Source organism: Borostomias antarcticus, assembly GCF_949987555.1.
Source record: "Borostomias antarcticus genome assembly, chromosome: 15".
Classification (NCBI taxonomy): domain Eukaryota; kingdom Metazoa; phylum Chordata; class Actinopteri; order Stomiiformes; family Stomiidae; genus Borostomias; species Borostomias antarcticus.
Window position 1 is genome coordinate 8,215,436 of NC_140248.1, and position 21,075 is coordinate 8,236,510.

The 21,075-nt window shown below is 44.5% G+C and overlaps 1 protein-coding gene across 1 annotated transcript; it reads right to left on the bottom strand.

The window, feature by feature from the left end:
- Positions 1 to 423: 423 nt before the first annotated feature.
- On the bottom strand, positions 424 to 9,280 carry LOC311318752 (scavenger receptor cysteine-rich domain-containing group B protein; the record flags this gene model as incomplete). Its single annotated transcript, XM_084450183.1, has 8 exons — positions 424 to 740; positions 877 to 954; positions 1,736 to 2,053; positions 4,074 to 4,154; positions 4,420 to 4,734; positions 5,673 to 5,741; positions 5,891 to 6,223; positions 9,172 to 9,280. 8 exons carry the CDS (start codon positions 9,278 to 9,280, stop codon positions 424 to 426), a joined length of 1,620 nt encoding a protein of 539 aa, XP_084306309.1.
- Between the last annotated feature and the right edge of the window lie 11,795 nt (positions 9,281 to 21,075).

Consider the following 21,075-nt stretch of genomic DNA (forward strand, 5'->3'; position numbering starts at 1 on the left):
GCAGAGGGTAGTGGGAGGAAGCCTTTCGTCTCCACACTGAATTATAAATGGGCTTGCTCTAGCCTTTTTTACTAAACCAGCAAAGAATTCTATGACTGTCATAGGTAGTAAATAGGTGGCTGGCATGTATTATGAATATTTCAGCATCTTGACAAAAAAGAGAGACAGAGTTGGTTAAAAACTTTGGTTTCCACTGTTTATCAAATAAACAAATGTGTGCAATGTATTTATATGTATTTATATATTTATAAAGTGCTTAATAGGAATAGATAGTTTCTGTATGTTGTTGCTGATGTTATTGTATGCTGTTCATAGTTGGAATCTTCCTTCGGCACTGGGTGAGCTGTTATTTACATAAGCTATACAAGTCCTGGGTGATGCCCCGCCCCTGCCTGAGGCATTGGCGTTGGGAGTATGGAGGAATCACGACAGTGAGCAGGTGACACCGGCGTCCTCAGAGTGGACACAGTTGTGCACTTCCCGGGTTATGTGGGAGCACTCCTTGAGCGAGCCCTCTGCACCGCTGCACTTGAGATTGTCCAGCAGGATGGGGCCGCTGCCGGGCCCAAAGTAGGCCTCCACCCGGGCCGCCGTCGCCTCCCCGCAGCCCAGCTGGCGACAGACCACCTGGGCGTCAGGGAGGTCCCAGGCATCGTCACACACAGTGCCCCACTCCGCCTCTGAGAACATCTCCACCCGACCCTCACAGCGGTGCTGCCCACCTATCAGCCTCACCACCCCTACACACACACAGTGGAAACAGGACACACACACACACACACACACTTAACCATAGTGGCTTCCGCACTATGGAATAGGATGCATGACTGTTGTGTGCTTGTCTTCCCAGTATTTGTGTTTAGGCGTGAGACTGACCTTCGCTGGGTGGCCTGGTGGTGGGCATCTTCATTGTCACGTCAATATCGCGTCCAGATACAACCAGGTTTTCAAAGGCTGTGGGAAGACAGAGGGTAACAGTGGTAGACCTCAATCTTCTGGGCATACTGTATGTCCTTAGAGGATATCACTTTGCTTGAGTGCATTGATAGCCCCTAAACTCTAAAATGATCCTTACACTCTAAAATGATCTGGTCAGAACTCAGGAGCACTCAGAGTATCGTTCTGTCAGAGAAGAGGGGAAGTCACTATTTATTCATGACTGTGCATCTTTTTTTTGCCTCAAATAATGAAAGTTTGGCCTGCAGGATTCTGGCGATGCTGATCAGCCTTGACTGATGCACGAAGGAGACTGCTCAGCAGGGAGGACAGAGATGACGGGGGAAATTGTGACTATGGGGTGACTATATGAGTGATCAAATCAAACTTTATTTCTATAGTGCATTTCATACACAGAGGCAACACAATGCGCTTACAGAGAGCAATGGGGGGGTGGGCATATGTCCCACCCCTACATATTCCAGAGGGAAGCAAAAAAACAGTTTCACCCGGGGGCCAGAAAAGTGAGCTATAAAAATTCTTCCCTGACCTCTCAACGAGACGATCAAGCAAGCTCCTGGAATGTGATGATGACTAAAGAGGGTTTGTGTGAATCCAAGTGCATGTTTGTGTGGCGTTGACTTGTCAAGTGTGTGTGTGTGTGTGTGTGTGTGTGCGTGCCTGCGTGCATGCGTGCGTGCGTGCGTGTCTACAGCCCCATACAAACGCCCTTATATATGCATATGTACATTATAGCTGCCTGTAGCAGTTTAGCCAGTGGCACAGGCCCCGGTCTTACATTCACAGATGACTCCGGCGTCCTCGTGGTGGCCACAGTTGTGCTGGCCCCAGCCCAGGTGGAAGCAGTCTGTCAGGCCCTCCTCGCCACCGGAGCAGTCCACGTTGTCTAGCAGGATCGGGCCCGAACCGTAACCAAAGAAGGCCAGAGTCTTGGCGTATTTGGCCCGGCCACAGCCTAACTGCCTACAAACCACCTGGGCGTCGGGCATGTCCCAGTCATCGTCGCACACTGTCCCCCACTGGTTGTCGTGGAAGACCTCCACTCGGCCCTGGCACGTGTCATTGCCCCCGTTCACCACGCGGATCATGGGAAGCTCTGGGAAACGAAAGAGAGAGGGGTGAATGAAGATTCTAGAACTATATTGTTGCGATACATTCTGTCTCTACGATGTAGGATTTGTTCATTTGCCCCTTCAGAAAAAAACACCAGTAGAACAGTATAACACCTAGGAGGTCGAGACGACACCCCACCGTAGCCGTAACGGACCTGGACTACGCAGAGGACATCAGCCTGCTCTCTGACCACGTAGAGCTCCTGTGCAGAGTGGAGACAGAGTGTGCCAAGGTTGGCCTTCGGCTAAATTCCAAGAAAACCGAGGTTATGACCTACAATACAACATTCTCCCGGACCATCCACCTCTAACAACAGGAGACATTGCTCTAAGGGAAGTCAGGTGCTTGCGTGGAGGGCCCTGAACAGCATGGCCAGTGTTTGGAACTCCAACCTCCCCTGACAGAGTCCATTCTCCTATGTGGCTGTGAATGCTGAACCCCTAGATGGGTGCTACACCAGAATGCTGTGTGCAGTACTTAACATCAACAAGAGCGAGGATGTTACCAACAAGCATCTGTATGGGGGGTCACCAAGGGTGAGTGAGAAACTAGCAGTCAGGAGAATGAGGCTGGCCGGTCACTGCCAGAGACACCAGGAGCTGCCAGTCAGCCAACTGGTGCTGTGGGAGCCAACACACAGGCATCGATCACAATCTATCTACACAGATTCTTGAAATATACAAAATTTAGCCCACAGTGCATCAAAATGTTTTACTGTAATCATTGCTGTATACTGCAAATTCTCACTTAATACATTTCTAATGTTCATGAAAAAAAATTGTTTCCATGACATTTTCATGACATGGTAGATGTAGTGAACTTTTTCAGAATTTATCTCAAAAACTGAATTTTTTACAGTATTTCAAATTCTGTCCCCTGAAACTATTGCTTTCAAATAAAGAAGAAAATAGCTGCCTACAACCCTATAGTGCAACAACGGCATCTCATTCAATAGTAACAGCGAGCTCCACCAATCAGACAAGTCGCTGTTGGCAACCCCGCCCCAAATTACCCTAGGACCCTAGGACTACAACCTGCGAATTGACTCCAGTAATGCCTGTAATTGAACACACCTGTCAATCTGTAATTAGCAAGACCAGAAAAAAAAACATGCCAAACCCCAGCCAGTTTGTCACTTTTGGAGCAGATCGATTGACAGACAGACGGACAGACAGTGTGGAAGTTGGGATGTGACTATTAATTGAATATTAATATTAATTGATTGCCTCTTGTGTCATTTGAGTTTGAGAACTGTAGAACCTAAGAAGTTTTATTAGAAGGCCAAGCAAAGGCTAAACTACCAGCTTCTCACTTTGCTTGACAAAAACATGACCTTCTCTTGGTGATGCAGAATAAACACACCAATGCTTACTCAGGCATTACTGTTTGGATTTCAGACGGATGATTTAAAAGATATTTTTCATTTAAGAAGTTTTAAATAATTAGGGTCTGGGCAGAGACCCTTGTGTATTTGTCATTCGTCTCCTCCTTTTCCTCTTCCAGCCCCGACTCGGAGTGCTGCGCAGCAGCTGTAATTACCTCTGGTTGTCATGGCTGTCGTGGTGATGGTTGAAGTTTCTGTAGTGACTGGTACAGTGGCATCTGTAGCTAGAGGATAAAATCCAAAGGTGAGTAGGCCTTCCCATATCATAATGTGAAGTAGATCAACAAGAGCACAAACACTCACTGTAGCCTACTGTCTAGATAATGTTGTCCAGAGATGGAGACAAAGGTATATGGTATTGGATAGTTAAATGTTTCACCACCATGTTCCTGTGGCGCTGCTTCTGATTAACTGGACAGAGACAGAACCTTATAACACATTTAGTGATAACAGCCCCCTCTGTTGGCCTGAGGGCAGTACTGCAGCAGCCACGTGATGATCTGATCCTCTATTCCCTGGCCTGTTCTCACACTTCCAATGCTGCTCTATGGTAACTGGCATAATTACTATAGTACCACATCACTGTTTTCTCAGACAGAACGGATTGGGATGGTAATACCTTCGGTTGTCTCAGTCGTGAAGAAATCCCCGGGGCGTATGGACCCAGTGTTGATTGTGGGGGGCACCACCGTGGTGGATCCTTATGGGCAGACACACAAATGGAGCACATTTAGCATAACTGAATCACATTTATATGAGTGTAAATTGTCTTAGAACTCCATATTAGATGTGAATAGCTGCTCCCTAATCACATGTAATGTGGATTTGGGTGGGGTGGGGAGGGGGGGTGCTACGGAATGCTAAGACGTTGATCATTGTATACCCATTTTCCGTGAATTAAATCTGTGTATGTATGTTTTTGGTTTCCTGCGTCTATGACGGAGAGAAACAGAGTAGCCACTCACCAGAGCAGATGACCCCAGCGTCCTCATGATGGCCACAGTTGTGGATGCCCCATCCCAGGCTGTAGCATTTAGACAGGAGATGCTCGTTCCCATTGCAGTTGACATTGTCCAGTAGGATGAGCCCTGTGCCGTAGCCAAAATAGGCGTTGGTGGTGATGCGTTCGCCATGGCCACAACCGATCTGCTGACACACCACTTCGGCATCTTCCAGGTCCCAGTCATCATCACACACTGTCCCCCAGTTGCCATGGTAGTAGACCTCCACCCGTCCCTGGCAGTGGTCCGGTCCACCCACCAGCCGGAGTGTACCATCTCCTACAACCGGAAGGGAAGATTTATCAGACACACTCTCATACTCTCTTCAATTAAACGCCTTGATTCTGACAAACAGTAAGTTCTTCAGTTAGTCTGCAGATGTTTAATACGGATTCAGTTATCAAATCAAAGTGCATTGTGTCTAAAGAGAAAAAGAAAGTAGGCTTGATTCAGGTTTCTGTTGGTCCTCACGTTAGGCTGGGATAGTAGACATGGGAGACCGTGAAAACAGGTAGGCTAAGAGGAGTTCCAGTGAACACAAACGTTGTCATCCCATGGCTCGGGCTGAAGAAAAACACCAGTAGTACAGACAATAGATGTTCTCATGTGTCCTTCTGAATAGCCCCTCCTGAAATGTCCTCCAACCTAAGGAATTCATCTATGTATGCTTCCACCACTCATTCCCAGTGGTATTCGTGACTGCCTTCCATACGTACGTCAGTTTTTCGAGGTGTGGTGTCTCATGACCCACTTGGGAGTACGAGCAAGAAGGGAAGGGGAGATGACTACAAAGGCTCACCCAGCAAACAATAAAGCACACCTGGAATGTTCTACAACCTTTGAGCAGCAGTACTGTACCGTACATTCACAGAGGACCCTTTTGACTGCTTACGGAATGACTTTGAGATACAGTTATTTTAGGGACACAAATTGATTGAGTGCTCTGAGAAAAACTGACATTGCAGATCTGCTGATTTATCCCCCCCCCTTTAAAGCATCTTACTGAGCACAACAGATTGCCTGTCAAGAGTTCTTAGCTGGTGGATCATTCAGGGATATGGATTCCTATTGGCATCTCTTTTGTCCTGTAGTCCATTTGTGGAGTGTTAATGTCACTTCACTTTGCCCTGTGTTTGGTACACCACTATTTCGCACTATATAGCATCTCAAATCAATTCTCTGAACACAGTTCTAACTTGAGGACAGGGATGACTTACTCAATCCTGAGTTTCTCCGGGATGTTGTGGTGGGCTCCCCGAGGCCTCCTGAGTCCAACACTGATGGGTCTGGCAAAGCAGGAGAAATGACCAGAATCAGAAAGTTTCTCTTACTGAATGTTACTTACTCAACGTTCCCAGTGAGGGTGGAGATGTGACATGAACATCTTTGGGTTCAGTTGGGTAAAGATCAGGGTAGGGAGTGACATGGCCTTTACCTCTGCATGTGACTGACACATCCTCGTAGTGGTAGCAGTTGTGGATGCCCCAGCCCAGACTCCCGCACTGACCCAAGTCCGTCTCCACTCCCTTACAGTCCACGTTGTCCAGCAGGATGGGCCCGATGCCCTGGCCAAACTGAGAGCTGCTGCCCACCGCCGTGGCCAGGCCGCAGCCCAGCTGCCGGCACACCACGGTGGCGTCCACCAAGTCCCAGTTGTCGTCACACACCGTGCCCCACGTGTCGTTGTACCACACCTCTACCCGACCCTCACACCCGTGCCGCCCGTTCACCAATCGCACTGGTGGGGGAAGACACTGGTGGTTGCACTCTTTGTGAGGGGGAAGAACACTAGCAAATCTATCCTTCTCTGTCCAGTGAGGAATTGTGGATCTCTTTTTTTCTGCTTATGCCAGAACATAGGGAAAAAATCTAAGTCTGGGGCACATAAAAGGGCTACTGTCTGTGGTACAGTACATTATAGTAGTGTGTATTACCGTCTGGAGAATGAAATAGGGGGGGACAGATTAGCATGGCTCTGATATAATGATACTTAATAGTGACACGAATCCTTTTGGAATAGGTCTTAATCCTCTTCAACTTAAGGAACGAAATAAGAATAAATAGGCCACATGATTCTTAGGACTGTGAGGGATGGGGGGGGGGGCAAGAGCCCATAGCAAATAAGTAATTGAGGGGATTAGATAAATGGAGAGCAAGGGGAAGTGACCTTGTTTAGTATGCCCCATACATCTACCGTACCACCGCTGCCCTCTTCTCTTCCCCTGCCTCCTCACTAATTCAGACCTAGTTGTTTTGTTGGGTCATGTGTGTTGCAGGAGGTGTGGTGGAAGTGATGATAGCTGGCAGAGACCCAGAACATACCTACCTTGGGAATTTGTGTTCGTTGATGAATTCATGCTACTGGCTGGAAAGAGAGGGAGGAGAGAGAGACCGAGGGGAGAGAGAGAATTCGGTCAAATTATTTGTTGAAAGGAGGTTCTTGGCCCTCCATAGTTACAGTACTCTATATCTACTATATCTATTTTCCTGTAATTCTAGACGCAGCTTGAAACCTAACAGGAAGCCCATTTAGTCCATGTTACACACCACCTACGGAGTCTCAACAGAAATGTGCACAGTGGTTTGGCACATGAACTATTGAGTTTTTGTTTTGTGAACGATGTACAAAAAGTAGCAAAATCCAAACATTTGACAGCCTATCAAAATATACAAATAAAAAAAAAACAGTTGATTCCAAGTGGGAAAATGTTGCTTTACTGACGTAAATAATAAGGACTTATATAATCTTCAGGAATGTCATTATTTTAGCAAATGTTAATAAAATAAAATATTCCTTAAAAAGCTTGTGTGTGTTACTATCTTTTAAAATGCATGTTGATGAGCTAACTAAAAAGCTGAGTGTGAAACTTGTATTCTTTATAGAAATAAATCATGTTTCTCGTGTGATAATAGGAAGCTTTTAGTACAGTCTACTTTCCTGTCAGTACTTGATTATGGTGACATTATCTATATTCACACTGCCCCTACCACCTTGAAGTAGCTTGACACTGTCTTATCATTCAGCACCTAATCGTATTACTGGTGATCATTTTAGAACTCACCATTGTAATGTGTATCAGACAGGTGGGCTGGCCCTCCCTGGTCACTAGGAGAACACAGCACTGGCTCCTGTATGTTTATAAAGTCATCTTACAAAAGCTACAGTACCTACTGTAATTACCTGACACATCCCTCATCACATGATGTTCTAGTCATTACCAGACAAGGTTTAGAGATCGGTTGGTTCTTGAGGTCTTAGAGTCAACACCGAGCTGGGAAAAACTCTTTTATTGTGCTCCTAGAGCATCGAATGAGTTTCAGGAGACTTTCAAATTGGCAGTCTTTGTCTCAGTGGGCAAATCCAAAAATGTGATAAAGGAATATGGAGTGGAGGTCTGTTTTGATTGATGTATGATGATTTTGTATTGTTTATGTTTTTGAAATGCATGTATGAATGCTTTGTAACCAGGGCAGCATCACAAATGAGACCTTGGTAACCTATGAGACCTTTATAAAAAACAATAAAATAAAAAACAACCTGCCCTCAGGTAACTGGTATTAGTTCACCCTGGGATATGAAAGCTGTCCTGGAGCACAGGTTGCCCTCAATGTCCATGAATACCAAGATGGACACATTCATGTCAAGAGGACGGGTTAAAGCCTGGAGACTACAGTGTTGGATTTCACCACCTCACAAAGACAGCCAAGGGGATTTTGTAAACATCACCCCCAATTTAGGTCAATTCACAGGCTTCTCCCATTCTTCTCCGTGAACGTTTGGGTAATAGAAACCAAAGGCATACAGTACAATCCACACATATAGTAATGTTAAATACAGTATATGGGTCATTCAGCTGTGCACATGCTTATTATAGTACAGAGGTTATTTCCTGCTCTGTGTTCATAAGCAAAACAGACGTACTGTTTAAAACTACATGTCAGTAACTATTTTTGTGCTTTTGCTCCAAAAATGGATACTAGGATGCCTGGAAACCGGCTTGAATATACTCACCAGGAATGGATCGCTTGTTCATTTTGACTTCTCCTGAAATGAAGATAAAATATTGTCAGCTATAAACAAACTCAAAAGAAAAACCTGTCTTTTCTGACACAGAAATCTGTAAACATGTTCTATTTATAGTGAGGTGATCCATAATGCCCAAACTACTAGAATCAATGAGGACTCACTCCCTCTCTCTTTCTTAAAAAAAACAACTTTTAGTAAAACAGAACAGGTAAACAGGAAGCAGACAGTGAGTTTGGATACAAAGCCGCTTATCTACTGGGACTGTATTGTCCCAGGCACACCTGATTTCTCTCTGACCAGACCTCATACACGTGTGACTGATAACACAAACCTTCATCTCATGTGTCACTTTCTCAACACTCTAGGGAACGATCAAGGGAACATTCTCTTTCCAATAAAAAACACTGTACCATAAAGTGCTTCATTCACACCATTTTCCCTCTCAACATCCACACTAGATTTATAACCGTTTCCATAAATCACTGTTCAGTTACAGTTGTCCCCTATCACTTGATAGCATTGTACTGTGCTGCCGTCTGCTACGGCAAGGTTTCTGGGATGATAGCTACAAGAGCACCTTGTTTCTTTAGTCAACATCTGGGTGGAAGAGCTCCTTGAGAAACCCTTAAACCCCCTCTGTACCCCCCCCCCCCCCCCCCCCCCACACACACACACACACACACACTCACCGAACTGCAGCAGCGTAGCGAGGACCAGCAGGAGCAGGGAACCCAGGAGGGACAATAGGAGGCAGACGACTGGGTTCCAGCGCCTGCACACACGCTCCGCTATACGCATGGCTGTCTGCTCTGACTGGGGATCCGCCTAGACGCCTGAAACATGCGCACACACACACACACACATACACACACATACACATTATACACTTACACATATAAAGTAGTGTTACAAAGTAGAGTCTGTCATTCAATTATCTGTCCCTTTTTCCCTTACTTGGTTTTATGTCTCTCTCCCCTGCTGTTAAAATGGTCCTCAACTGCAAAGTCTGATACCCTCCACTACACTAGGACTATCACCAATAACAGCACTTTAATGTCCCTGTTCAGAGTACTCCAAACATAGTATTGGATTGTTTTCTCTTATTGACAGATTGCCTTTAAAAAAAGAACAAAACAAAAAACGACAACAGTAATGACAACGACAAACCCTGCAGCCAAATCACTTAAAGTCAGCCAGTATTGACAGGATTATGAAGTCAGGAGGTTAGAGGAGAAATCGTGTCCAGAGAATGTGATGCCCTGGGCTGAAACTGGTGGTGCGTGGTGCTGATTGTGAGGCAGAGGTGTGGGGAAGCCATGCTGCGTCTGTGTGTTAGGCTCAGACACATTCATTGGGTCAGGCCCAGCTCCCAGAGTGCACCATGACCAGCTGAAGCGTGAAGCTGGCCCATTTCCTGGGGCCTGAGCACGGGGCCGCTAAAAAACTGGGCACAGACAGTGTTGGGGCCTGCGGTGAGCACACTGGCACAAAATGGCTGCCATGCCTCACCCTGGTGGAATTGGAGACTAGACTTTGTCTGTCCTACTGTATAAACAGACAGGCTCACAGGGGACTGTTGGGGATAGAATATTCAGAGCCAGTCTGGTTAGCATCCAATTTGTAAAATGAGAACTAGTGGTCTGTAAGAAAATTATGCACAGATGCATGATTCGAAAGTAAAAGAAAATCAGCACTTTTTATTACTGTAGTAAACACTGAAAACTAAAAATAGCTTACACTTATTCTCTGGAGTTGTTATAGTGACCATTTAGTGGTGGTTGGGTAACATAAAGAGGATGACAAAAACGAAAGAGTCATAGAGCATCTCAATATTACACAGCTTAAGAGTAAATCGCCTAAGCATCATTGTTCTGCCCCTGTACCTGACCACACAGGATTTGGGTTGTTTGTCTTTGTGCTCCACTAGAAGCCCCCCTGACCTTACCCAGGAATGTGTATTAGTGTGGGGATGATGAGGGGAGAATATGATATTGGCCCCTGGAGATAGTGGACATTCCGAACCTCGGGGGCACAAAAAGACATTTCTGCTGTCTGTGGTCCCCATCGTCAGGAATAAACGCTGCTTCCTGCAATCTGTCACTGGAACTCTCCGAAACGCTTAGGCACCCGATGACACTGGAGGGGCGCCTCTCGTCTCCTGGGAGACAGGAGGGGGGCCGGCAGGCTAGAGGGGTCAGCTTGTCCCTCCAGGTATATCTACAGGTGTGTACACACGCCTAGGCAGTACATGGTGAGATGTAAGGCAGTGAATAATGGATGTAGTCAGTGAGGCCAAGTGTCCTCTGCCACCACCACTCCTATCAGCAGCAACTCTGGCTGCTGTGTTTCCAGCGGCAGTCCTGTTTTGCTACAGGTGTTGAAGGTCGCTGGCTGCAGAGAGTTTCTGGGTGGAGATCGGGGGTGGGGGGGCAGAGGCCATCAGAAGGGTCATTGTAGGTCCAATTAGGAGCAGGGGATTTTAACGCCAGCTGAGCAGCGCTGCACCATGGCTGTCCCATTTGCACACCGTGCTAACAAAACTGCTCGAAACTCCGGGACAAATGGTTCAGTTATGAGGGATGAAAAATAATCTAGTCCCCAATGTTATGTTTTTCAATACGCCATTCATAGCGGGAAGTAGCGCAGATCCGCCAGGGAATAATGTTGCCTTTTGTGTCAGCTGCGCTTCCCCTCCCTCCTCTCTACCCTGCGCTGAGAATTAGCTGAAAGATTTCGGGCCCCACAAAAATACCCCTTAATGTCCGAGATTACTTGGAGAATAACACTCTAAAAAGGGAGGATGTTTCAGCCCTTTAAATTCTGATTCAGAATCTGGAAACATGTCTATCTGGTCCTTATCATTTACCATGATTAACAATTATTCAATAATTGTAAGTAAATAATTATTTTTCTGCCCATTTTCTTATTTCCCCACTAAAAGGGATCAAACAGAGGAGGCAAATGTAAAATCACAATCTGAAAAGAACAATTCTGATCTTGCAAACAGTCATCCTAATGCCATGTAAGGATGTCTTGAGTTGTTATTGTGACATTGTGTTGTAATGTTTGGATTACAAGATTATTTTGCATACTTCAAGTTTTGCATACTTCAAGTTCTATGATCTTATATCTGTTTGATAAAAATCTATAAGATACACACAAAAATATCCAGCTTGTTGGCTTAGAAAGGTATTTTATCATTTTCAAAAAAATAGGAAATTCAAAGCAAAAACAAAAATAACTTTCAAAACAGGTTTCAATGATAATAAACATACCTGGAATAAAGTTGATCTCTCCCGCTCAGGAAATAAAATCAATAAAAAAGAAATAGATTTCCTCCAAAAATAGCTTAAAAACTCTAATTGTCCTTGGATTTCAAATAGCAGGTAACTCACAGGACAGTTCCCAAACTTGCATAAAAAACATAGGAACTTTTTGTATGGAAATAGAGGGAGAAAAAATCATCCGTCCCTGCATGTGTGTGTGTACCAAGTCTTTCATCTCCTTAACCTTCCGGACTATAAGTACCTGGCTTCAGTGACAAGGGTTACGTAAAACAATAAAGACAAAAGCATTGTATGTTAATATCCTGACGCCCTGTATCTGCCTATGTGTAAAAGAAGCAGCAGAAAAAAAGGGCCGGTTGAAAGCCAACCCTTCACAGGTACCCGGGCGGCTCCTGTTTCAGCCAGCACTCACAGAAGGTGCGGCTCGGCTCCTCTGAAGGAGTGTACAGTCACAGGGGAGAGATGCATGGGGGAGAGAGAAACAGCGCTGGATGTGGCACTGTGTGTGTGTGTGTGTGTGTGTGTGTGTGTGTGTGTGTGTGTGTGTGTGTGTGTGTGTGTGTGTGTGTGTGTGTTCCCTCATGTCCAACAGAGACTCAGTGGTAGGCCTTTCATAACACTTGATGAGACTGTTCCTCAGACACACACAGGCTACACAGAACACAATCACACATGACCACACAAACACACACAGTGCCACATCCAGGGCTATTTCCAGACACAGTGGACACAGTAGGTGTGTGTGTCTGTGTGTCTGACTGTGTGTGTGTGTGTCTAGTGGTCAACCCTCCCTCCCACTGTTACACGGTGTTATTGTGAAACACTGTGATGATAACATGTTTTCTTTGATAGAAAGACACTTTTTATTTGTTGCACAACAAAGTATGGTGCTGTGAAAAAGACGGAACTCTGAAACACAGTTAGTAACACAGGCACACTGCATTTTCACATGAATTCTCTGAAATAGACCTGGCTGGTACTGAATAGGAATACTGAAATGGAGAGAGGGTTTCTGTGTGTGTGTGTGTGTGTGTGTGTGTGTGTGTGTGTGTGTGTGTGTGTGTGTGTGTGTGTGTGTGTGTGTGTGTGTGTGTGTGTGTGTGTGTGTGTGTGTGTGTGTGTGTGTGTGCGTGCGTGCGTGTGGGAGGTCAATACTCTGCGAACTGGGTGTGCTTCAACCTACTGCATATTCAGACAGGTTCCAAATGTGAATCCCAGCTTCAGTATTTCATCACCAAAAATGGGGAAATCATGGCAAATTATCAAATCAATATCTAACCAATTAATCCAATACACTATACAGTATCTGCTCTAAAGTGTACAGTATCACTGCAGTCAATAACCACTGTCAGTAGAAATGCTGGACATACTGTTCAGTACAAGCCACAGCCAATATGGCCACCAATATTATGATCTCTTGAAAGAGAAGGTCCCCAGTCCTGCGCTCTGAACATTGCAGTGGGCTAACAGCAATTGCCTTGAAAAAAAAACATTGTTCCTGAGCCGAAGAGAAACGTGCTGGTTACTCAGGCCCATCATTACAGTAGGGGTCAATAAAGGGCTCATGCCTCCTGTGTCACTCGAATCACGGCATGAGTAAAAACACAAACATTCTGTTTCACAAGGCTAAGCTGCTAAACCCCAAGGATTGGAGCTCTGGACTATCTAGACTATCCAAACTATGTAGCTCAGATATTGCACACATCACACGACTGCCACAACCACTAGCTACAATATTTCAAAATGTGACACTGTTCATTGTTCAAACTATATCCAATGTCAGTATCCAACGCAACGAAAATCCCCTCTCCCACTGCTTGTCTCTCACAGTGCATGGGCTGGGGGGGGGGGCTCTGTCGAGTCCCTGAGTGCAGCTGTGTCTCTCTCCAAGAGTGGTGAGAAAGAGAAAACAAGGCCACAGCACAAGGGGCCGGGGCCTTTCTCTCCTACCTGTTCTTCACAAACAGCTCTGGCTGCCAGGAAGTGGGTTGTGGAAAAAAAAAAGTGAGAAAAAAAGATGGGACAAACAAAAGATGTCAGGAAACAGAAACTGGCTTGATTGTGTGCTGCAGCTGCAATCTGGAAGATGATACAACATCCTGAATATGAGGGCACAGAAAGTGAGAAAAGATGGACTGGAGGGATATTACAGAATAATCATAGCCTCACTATATACTTTAGATGACAGTTGACGATGTTTGGAAGTGAAGAAGTGGGAAATGCCTTGAATAAATTATTTAATGGCAGCATTCTAGAGAACATAAGTCAGTCATTTTTTAAATGGCACACAAGGTAGAAGCTGGCAGACCAATAGTTAGTGTTACCTAGTCCAGTATTGGCTTACAGTACGTGCTACCCCACCCTGACCCAACAAGCATATTTCTCACTCTTACACAACTCAGTAGCTAATAGTACTACCAGGATCCTCCTTCTTAAGCATCATTTGTATTAATATTTTGCTACTCTTAAACTTTGGCCTCAGCACTAGATTATGCTCTTAGTCACTTGTTTAGAAAGGAGATGCACTCACTGAGTTCTGGTGAGTAATAGTACACTGATACACTGACTACCTACCTGTACCTTAAATGCAATTATTGTAATTGGCTTTGGATAAAAGTGTCTGCTATGTCTGTAATGTAATGTCAGCTGGGGATAACTTGTATGTTGCCCCTCAAGCATGGTTGCTTGCCCCACATGTGACACAACCCACAATCTTATCAAAAGGCTTCTAACCATTTCACAGTTCTGTCATGTTGCCAACACAGTAGTACAACAATTACTGTATCCCATTCCTCTTTCCTCACAATCCTTCCCATCTCAGACCCGTTATGTGGGATGGTAAGGTGTAAGATGGTAGGATGGTAAAACTCTGTTAGTGTTTTAAATCACTGTCCCCTGACTCCCCTCTCCAAACTAGTGTCCCAGCAGAGCAGATCAAGCCACAGTGAAAGTGGTGGAGGAGACTATTCTTCTCTCTGTTCAGACTGCTGTCACATGCACAGCATGTGTGGGAGGGTTGGTTTCGCATGTCGTTGGACACATACAGGCACTCGTCTCCCTCACTATTAGCTGTTTGCTTCATGTACCTCCATCCGTGAGAGTGAATGAGCTGAAGAATGCTTCAGAATGCCCCCGTCCCCCAGTTTAAAGTTAACCTGACACGCCAGATTGTTTGCTTCGCACAACCATCTGGGAACTCTCTGTTGGAAACTGTTTGGAAAAGGGCAGGCACTTTTAAAAATACTTGGCAGGTGATTGGATGAACCATCTGTCTTTCACCGTCTATCATGCTAACTTCAACTGTTCCTAACTGTCGTCACACCGGAATCCACCGTCAGAGAACGTTGATTGGCGCGATCATTTTTCAACTGGGCCCAAACTGATCTCTATAGAGCTTTTCTAGACTGGTCTTCTGAGTGAAACAGAATGTGAGCTTGCAAGATCAGGATGGTCTGTAAAGACTACCTTAAAGTGGCACCTTCATGTTCTGCTTAAAATAGTGTTTATTCCCATTTTTCGAGGAGAAAGATTATAACCAGAGTTTTTGTGAAAGCTCACAGATGTAATGACTTACCTCTGTCCGGGCTGCCCAAAAACTCCATAGAAACTTTTGGTCATTTAGAACACGGCTGCTAGACTTTTAGCAACGACCAGAAAGAGAGAGCATTTCAATTCCCCCATTGACAATGAATGGGGGGAAAATTTCACTCCTGAGTCTTATTAAAGGCTGGCCATTATTTGGCCGTCTCGTGGACCCGCCCCGTGATTTGAATCCGCTCCAAAATTGAATGGGTTCTAAGCTGGCCCGTGCTACACCCCTCCACTGTGTTTCATGAAAATCGGTCTGGTAGTTTTTATGTAATCCTGGTCCAAAAACGAATGGAGGTGAATGGCTGGCCATGTTTCGTACAACATACAAACAAGCGTTGTTGCTGGGGCGCAGGTAAATATAATAGGTGCTTAAGAGAGAGGATCCTGGTAGTACTTCTTGAAGAGGTGAGTTTTGAACCTGCAGCAAAAGATGGGCAGCAACCCTGCTGTCTTGACATCAGTGGGTAGCTCATTTCACCACTGCGGGCCAGGACACAAAAGAACAGTGACCGTGTCGATCGACTGCAGGGGTCTCAGAGTGGTGGAGGAATCACTCGTCTCGAGGTAGCAGAGTGTGTTGGGAGGGGGTTGATGAAAATGGCTGTTTTTTCAGAGAAATGTCTGTTTAACCTGATCCTGTTAGCTGTTTCTAATTATGATGTTGACCCCTGAGTGTGGCTGTCTGCTCGAGTTTTCTGTAAGAAACTGTGTCTCCCTTCCATAGACTTATGAGATAAGGGTGAAATTCCATGGTTGGTACATTCTGTGGACACCAGCAATTGTTGTTGTTAGAGATAGAGACCTGGGCGCCGAACCATCGGCCGGTTATCTCGACAAGGCCATAAGCCACGGGAGAGACCAGACCAGTCTGATCGTGGAAGGGGGGGGGGGGGAGGGTGGAACCCCCCCGAACCATAAGAACCGTGCTCGAGCTCAGATGCTTTGATTTTGGGCCAGACAGCTAAGCTGATATTAGACTAGATGCCATCTTTTGTGTTGCTAGCCACTGCTGACACTAGGCTACTGAATATGACCGCCCGTCTATTGTTGACCTCCTCCAGCAGTACCTCCACTTCAGCACTGCTCAAGTTTTTTCTTGTTTTGCCCGGCCCCCCATCAGATTTGGATTTACGCTTTGACATGATCACCAGCTTATCCTTCAAACTTTTCTCACTCGTTTCGGAGCGTGTGTGCCAGTGGTGGCATGTCCTGATATGGAGCCGCCGGGGCGGTTATAGCTGCGGGGCTTCCTATGCTAATTCGGGTGCGCGTTCACGCATTTCCAGTGCATTTCCAGTGCATTTCCAGTGCATTTCCAGTGCATTTCCAGTGTTCCTCGTTTGTTGTTATGCCTCCGCCAGGCGATAGCCTGGCCGGAGGCATTATGGTTTCGGGTTGTCCGTAGGCTACGTCCGTCCGTCCGTCCGTCCGTCTGATTTTTGTGAATGCAAATCTGGGGAACGCCGTGACGGAATTTCTTCCCCTTTGGTACAACTGTTCATTGGCACTCAAGGACGAACTGTTTAGATCGTGGGAGTTGTTGAATATGGTTGATTTTCAGAGAAATGCCTTTTAATATGATCCTGTTAGCTATTTCCTAATTATGATGATTCACCTCTGAGTATGGCTGTCGGCTTGGGTTTTCGGTAAGAAACGGTGTCCCTCTCATTGTTGTGGTTACAGATAAAGGCCTGGGCGCCGAGGCGGCGTAGGTTAACTTGACCAAAACAAGGCCACAGAAGAGACCAGAAAGACAGTCTTATCGGAGAAGAGACGAGGGAGGGGGGACACTCAAACCACATAAGAACGTTGCAACGAGACCAATACTTTGATTTGGGTCCAGACAGCATACAGACAGGTCATCTGTGCATTAGACCATGCCATTGCCCGTGTTGGAGAGATTCATTTGGAATACACCTGAGAAAAGGAGACACTGGACTGTGTGGTATTCTGTGAGATTGGGGGCCGTCTTTTATTGTCATCAAAACCCAACGCAGAGCTAAATAAGGACAATGACAAAAGACAACGAAAGTCATCAGGGTCAAAGGTCAAGAGACACTGACCTCCCAAAAGGCGTTTTTTGCCTAGTAAACACGATATATCAGGAATGGCTTGACAGAATGTGTTCCAGTTGGACTGAATGAAGAACTGATTAGATTTTGGTGGTCAAAGGTCAAAATTCAAGGTCACTGTTACCTCACAAAATGTGTTTTTGGCCTGAAGAACACTATCTCAAGAAACGCTTAACGGAATTTGTTGAAGCAGGTTTTCATCAAGGATTTCTCTGTTGCTCCATTCGTCTTTCCCTCTATCCTCACTAGTTTCCTAGTTCCTGCCATAGAAAAACATCCCTACATCCTGATGCTGCCACCAGGTGATGAGCGGTGCCTGGTTTCCCATAGACGTGACACATTTAGGCCAAAGAGTTCAATCTTGGCTTCAGCAGAACAGAGATTTTGTTTATCATGATCTGAGAGTTCTTAAGTTGCCTTTTGGCAAACTCCAAGCGGGCTGTCATGTGTCTTTTACTGAGGAGAGGCTTCCATCTGGTCACTGTATCATAAAGGCCTGATTGGTGGAGTGCTGCAGAGATGATTGTCCTTCTGGAGGGTTCTCCCATCTCCACAGAGGAACGCTGGTGCTCTGTCAGAGTGACCATCGGGTTTTTGGTTGTTTTATTAGGGGCGAGGCAGCGTAGCTGCCGGAACCCTATTGTATTTGCATATATTATTATTATTCTCCATCTTCCACTGAAGTCTAACTTCCCGTGGACAAAAAATCACCAATATTTGCACATAGCTCCAGTACTATACCCAAAGTCCTCAACCTGCATTGTACGTCAATAAACCTGAAGGTGGCGCTACAGCAACAGTCTAAAGTTTAAAACTTTAAAAAATCATAACAAATCAGCCATAGGTGCTATCACTGTAAAACCACCACGTGAATGTAGTCCCAAGTGAGCCAAAACTTTCATAAGCTCTGACCTTGCAGGACTTTTGAAGTCCATCACTCTGATTTCTTCATAAACTGTAAAACCTATCAAACCTATAGCCTCCCACATTTTTTGTTCAATTGACACAAAAATTGATATACTGTATCTTCAGACTGTCCTTACCAAACAATCCTCAAATATTTTTGAAATATGAAAAATTGAGCCCACAGCACATCAAGAAGTTTTACTGTTAACAGTTCTGTATACAGTTCCTATTAATTCTCGCCAAATCAATGTCTGATCATCCTCATAAAGAGTGACAACATTGGCCACATATCCAAGATGTAGTGTGATTTTTTTCAGAATTTTATCTCAAAAATTTAATTTTTAAAAATATGTTTAATTCTGTCCTCTGAAACCAACACTTCATACAGAGAAAACTACGTTACCCACAATCCAACGCAAGCTCCACGAATCGGAGACATCGCTGTTGGCAACCCTACCCAACCCCCGCCGAGGATTACAATGACTAAATCGATTGATTGGCAACTGACTGAGTACACAGCTGCTGAAGTTAATGTTCAATTATGAAGAAAAGCAAACAAAACCTGTAAAAATTTATAAACATATCTCATCCCACATTTTTCAATCAATTAACACCAAACTTGCTACACTTGATCTTCAGACTGTAATTCACAAACTCATTGACCAGATTCTTGAATTATCAAAATCGAGCTTACAATGCATCAAAATGTTTTACAAATGTTTTACGATACGATACGAATGTACAAAATGAACATTGGAATCTCAACTTTCTTGTTGTCCTCCTATTCTCTCGCTTATTGCTCCTAAATTTGTCAGAAATTGCCTGCGCCCGCCTCATCGCTGCGTAGCAGCTTTAATTTTTTATTTTTATTTTAATACATTTGCAAACATGCCTACAAATCATTTTTCACTTTGTCATTATGGGGCATTGTATTAAGATTTTTGAAAAAAATAATCAATTTTAGAATTGCTGTAACAAAACAAAATGTGGAAACTGAAGTGTAGTGTAATGTACTGTAGTACTTTCCGGATACACTGTAATACTTGTCCACACAGGGATTGTCCTATTTTACATAACTCAGACTCAAAGGCTTCCTTCTTTCTTTCTTTCTTTCTTTCTTTCTTTCTTTCTTTCTTTCTTTCTTTCTTTCTTTCTTTCTTTCTTTCTTTCTTTCTTTCTTTCTTTCTTAATTTATATCTATCTATCTATCTATCTATCTATCTATCTATCTCTTATACTGTATGGATGAGTTAGTAGGCCCCTGTTGTGGCTTTGTACAGGACAGTACAATATGACCAGCATTTCTACCGACAGCGGATTTTGACTGCAGAGATACATGACAAAGTGTTATGTCATGGTGCCTTATGTCACAGTGCCACAAAATGGGTTAGGGGTTAATCAATCTTTGTACTGAAACGTTATACGTTCCTTGGACATGAACATGACACAAATACTGACGGGGTGACATCCTGTCACCTTTGTCAAACAAAATGTGAATGTGGGTCATGATGATACGCATGTATTCTGTATCCTGTATCCTTTACTGATGACACACATTAGAACTCCTTTATTCTTATTCAGAGCAGTGCAGTACAGTGGATTAATACGTAGGCCTATGTGTAGTTACAGTAAATGGTTAGAGTTTTGCTGATAGGAAGTATTGGATACCCAATGTTGTGCCTTTCTCACACTTTCTTTAGGCCTACACATGGTTTCCTCTTGGTGTAAAAGAAACAGCAGTTAAAACAAACATACTTGTAGGTAGGCCTATTCCACTCACTAATGGTATGCTGTGCACTCAACGTGCACATAGTGAAAATGGCTTCTACACCAACACTTCTTGCTCTTTTGCGTATTTGTGTATGGCTTTGAAAGTCAGTTTAACCCCAAGGTTGTTTATACAAAATGTTCAGGAAAATAGTGAGGTGTTTCATATGATATACTTTCACTTGGAATCTCACTCTCAAGTGAATGCTGGAGGACAATCATATTGAGAAAGTACACAATGGGAAAAATAGAGACTTGAGTGGAGGATATGAAGAGTTTCCTCTTCACTGTTAACCAAACACTGTATCTGCCTCTGGTCATTTGTCGCCAGTGAAAGGAAGCTCATTCTAAGCTCTGACAGGAGGTATCTGTACCGGTGGATTCACTCAACAACTTTGTTCAATGCCTTTGTCACACTAACGTCGTAGGTAGGGGCGTTAAACCACCACAAGTCTGGGGTTGCCTACTTAGTATTCCATTGTGACTTCATTAGTAATTGTTCTCTTAGCTATTTAGGTGTACTTGATTCTCTGGCATGGAGAGATTCTCCTAAATTGTCTCATTTAAGCACTGTCTAGAAGATTTAATCCAAAAGATCATATTATGGCTATGTCCTACTGGTCTCATATATGGGGTTGGTGGTGAGAGGGTAGAGAGGAGGGAACATTCTTCTCCTGCGAGCTTGTTTTGGATGCTATGGGTGTAAAGGAGAGCAACGGACCTTGAGTCTTTGGAGAGCTGTCTTTGTAGCTAGGCTAGAGTCAGGGTCTCTCCACTGTGCACAGTGTAATAAGACGTTAAAAGACCATCATTGTTTGGGTCCACTTTGATTCCTGAAGCATTACCACTATACAGACTTAAAAGAGTCAAAAGAGGCACATGGATTTGTCATATCTCCCCCTCTCTCTTTCTCTCCTACTCTCTCTCTCTCTCTCTCTCTCTCTCTCTCTCTCATCTGTGTTTTTTCTTG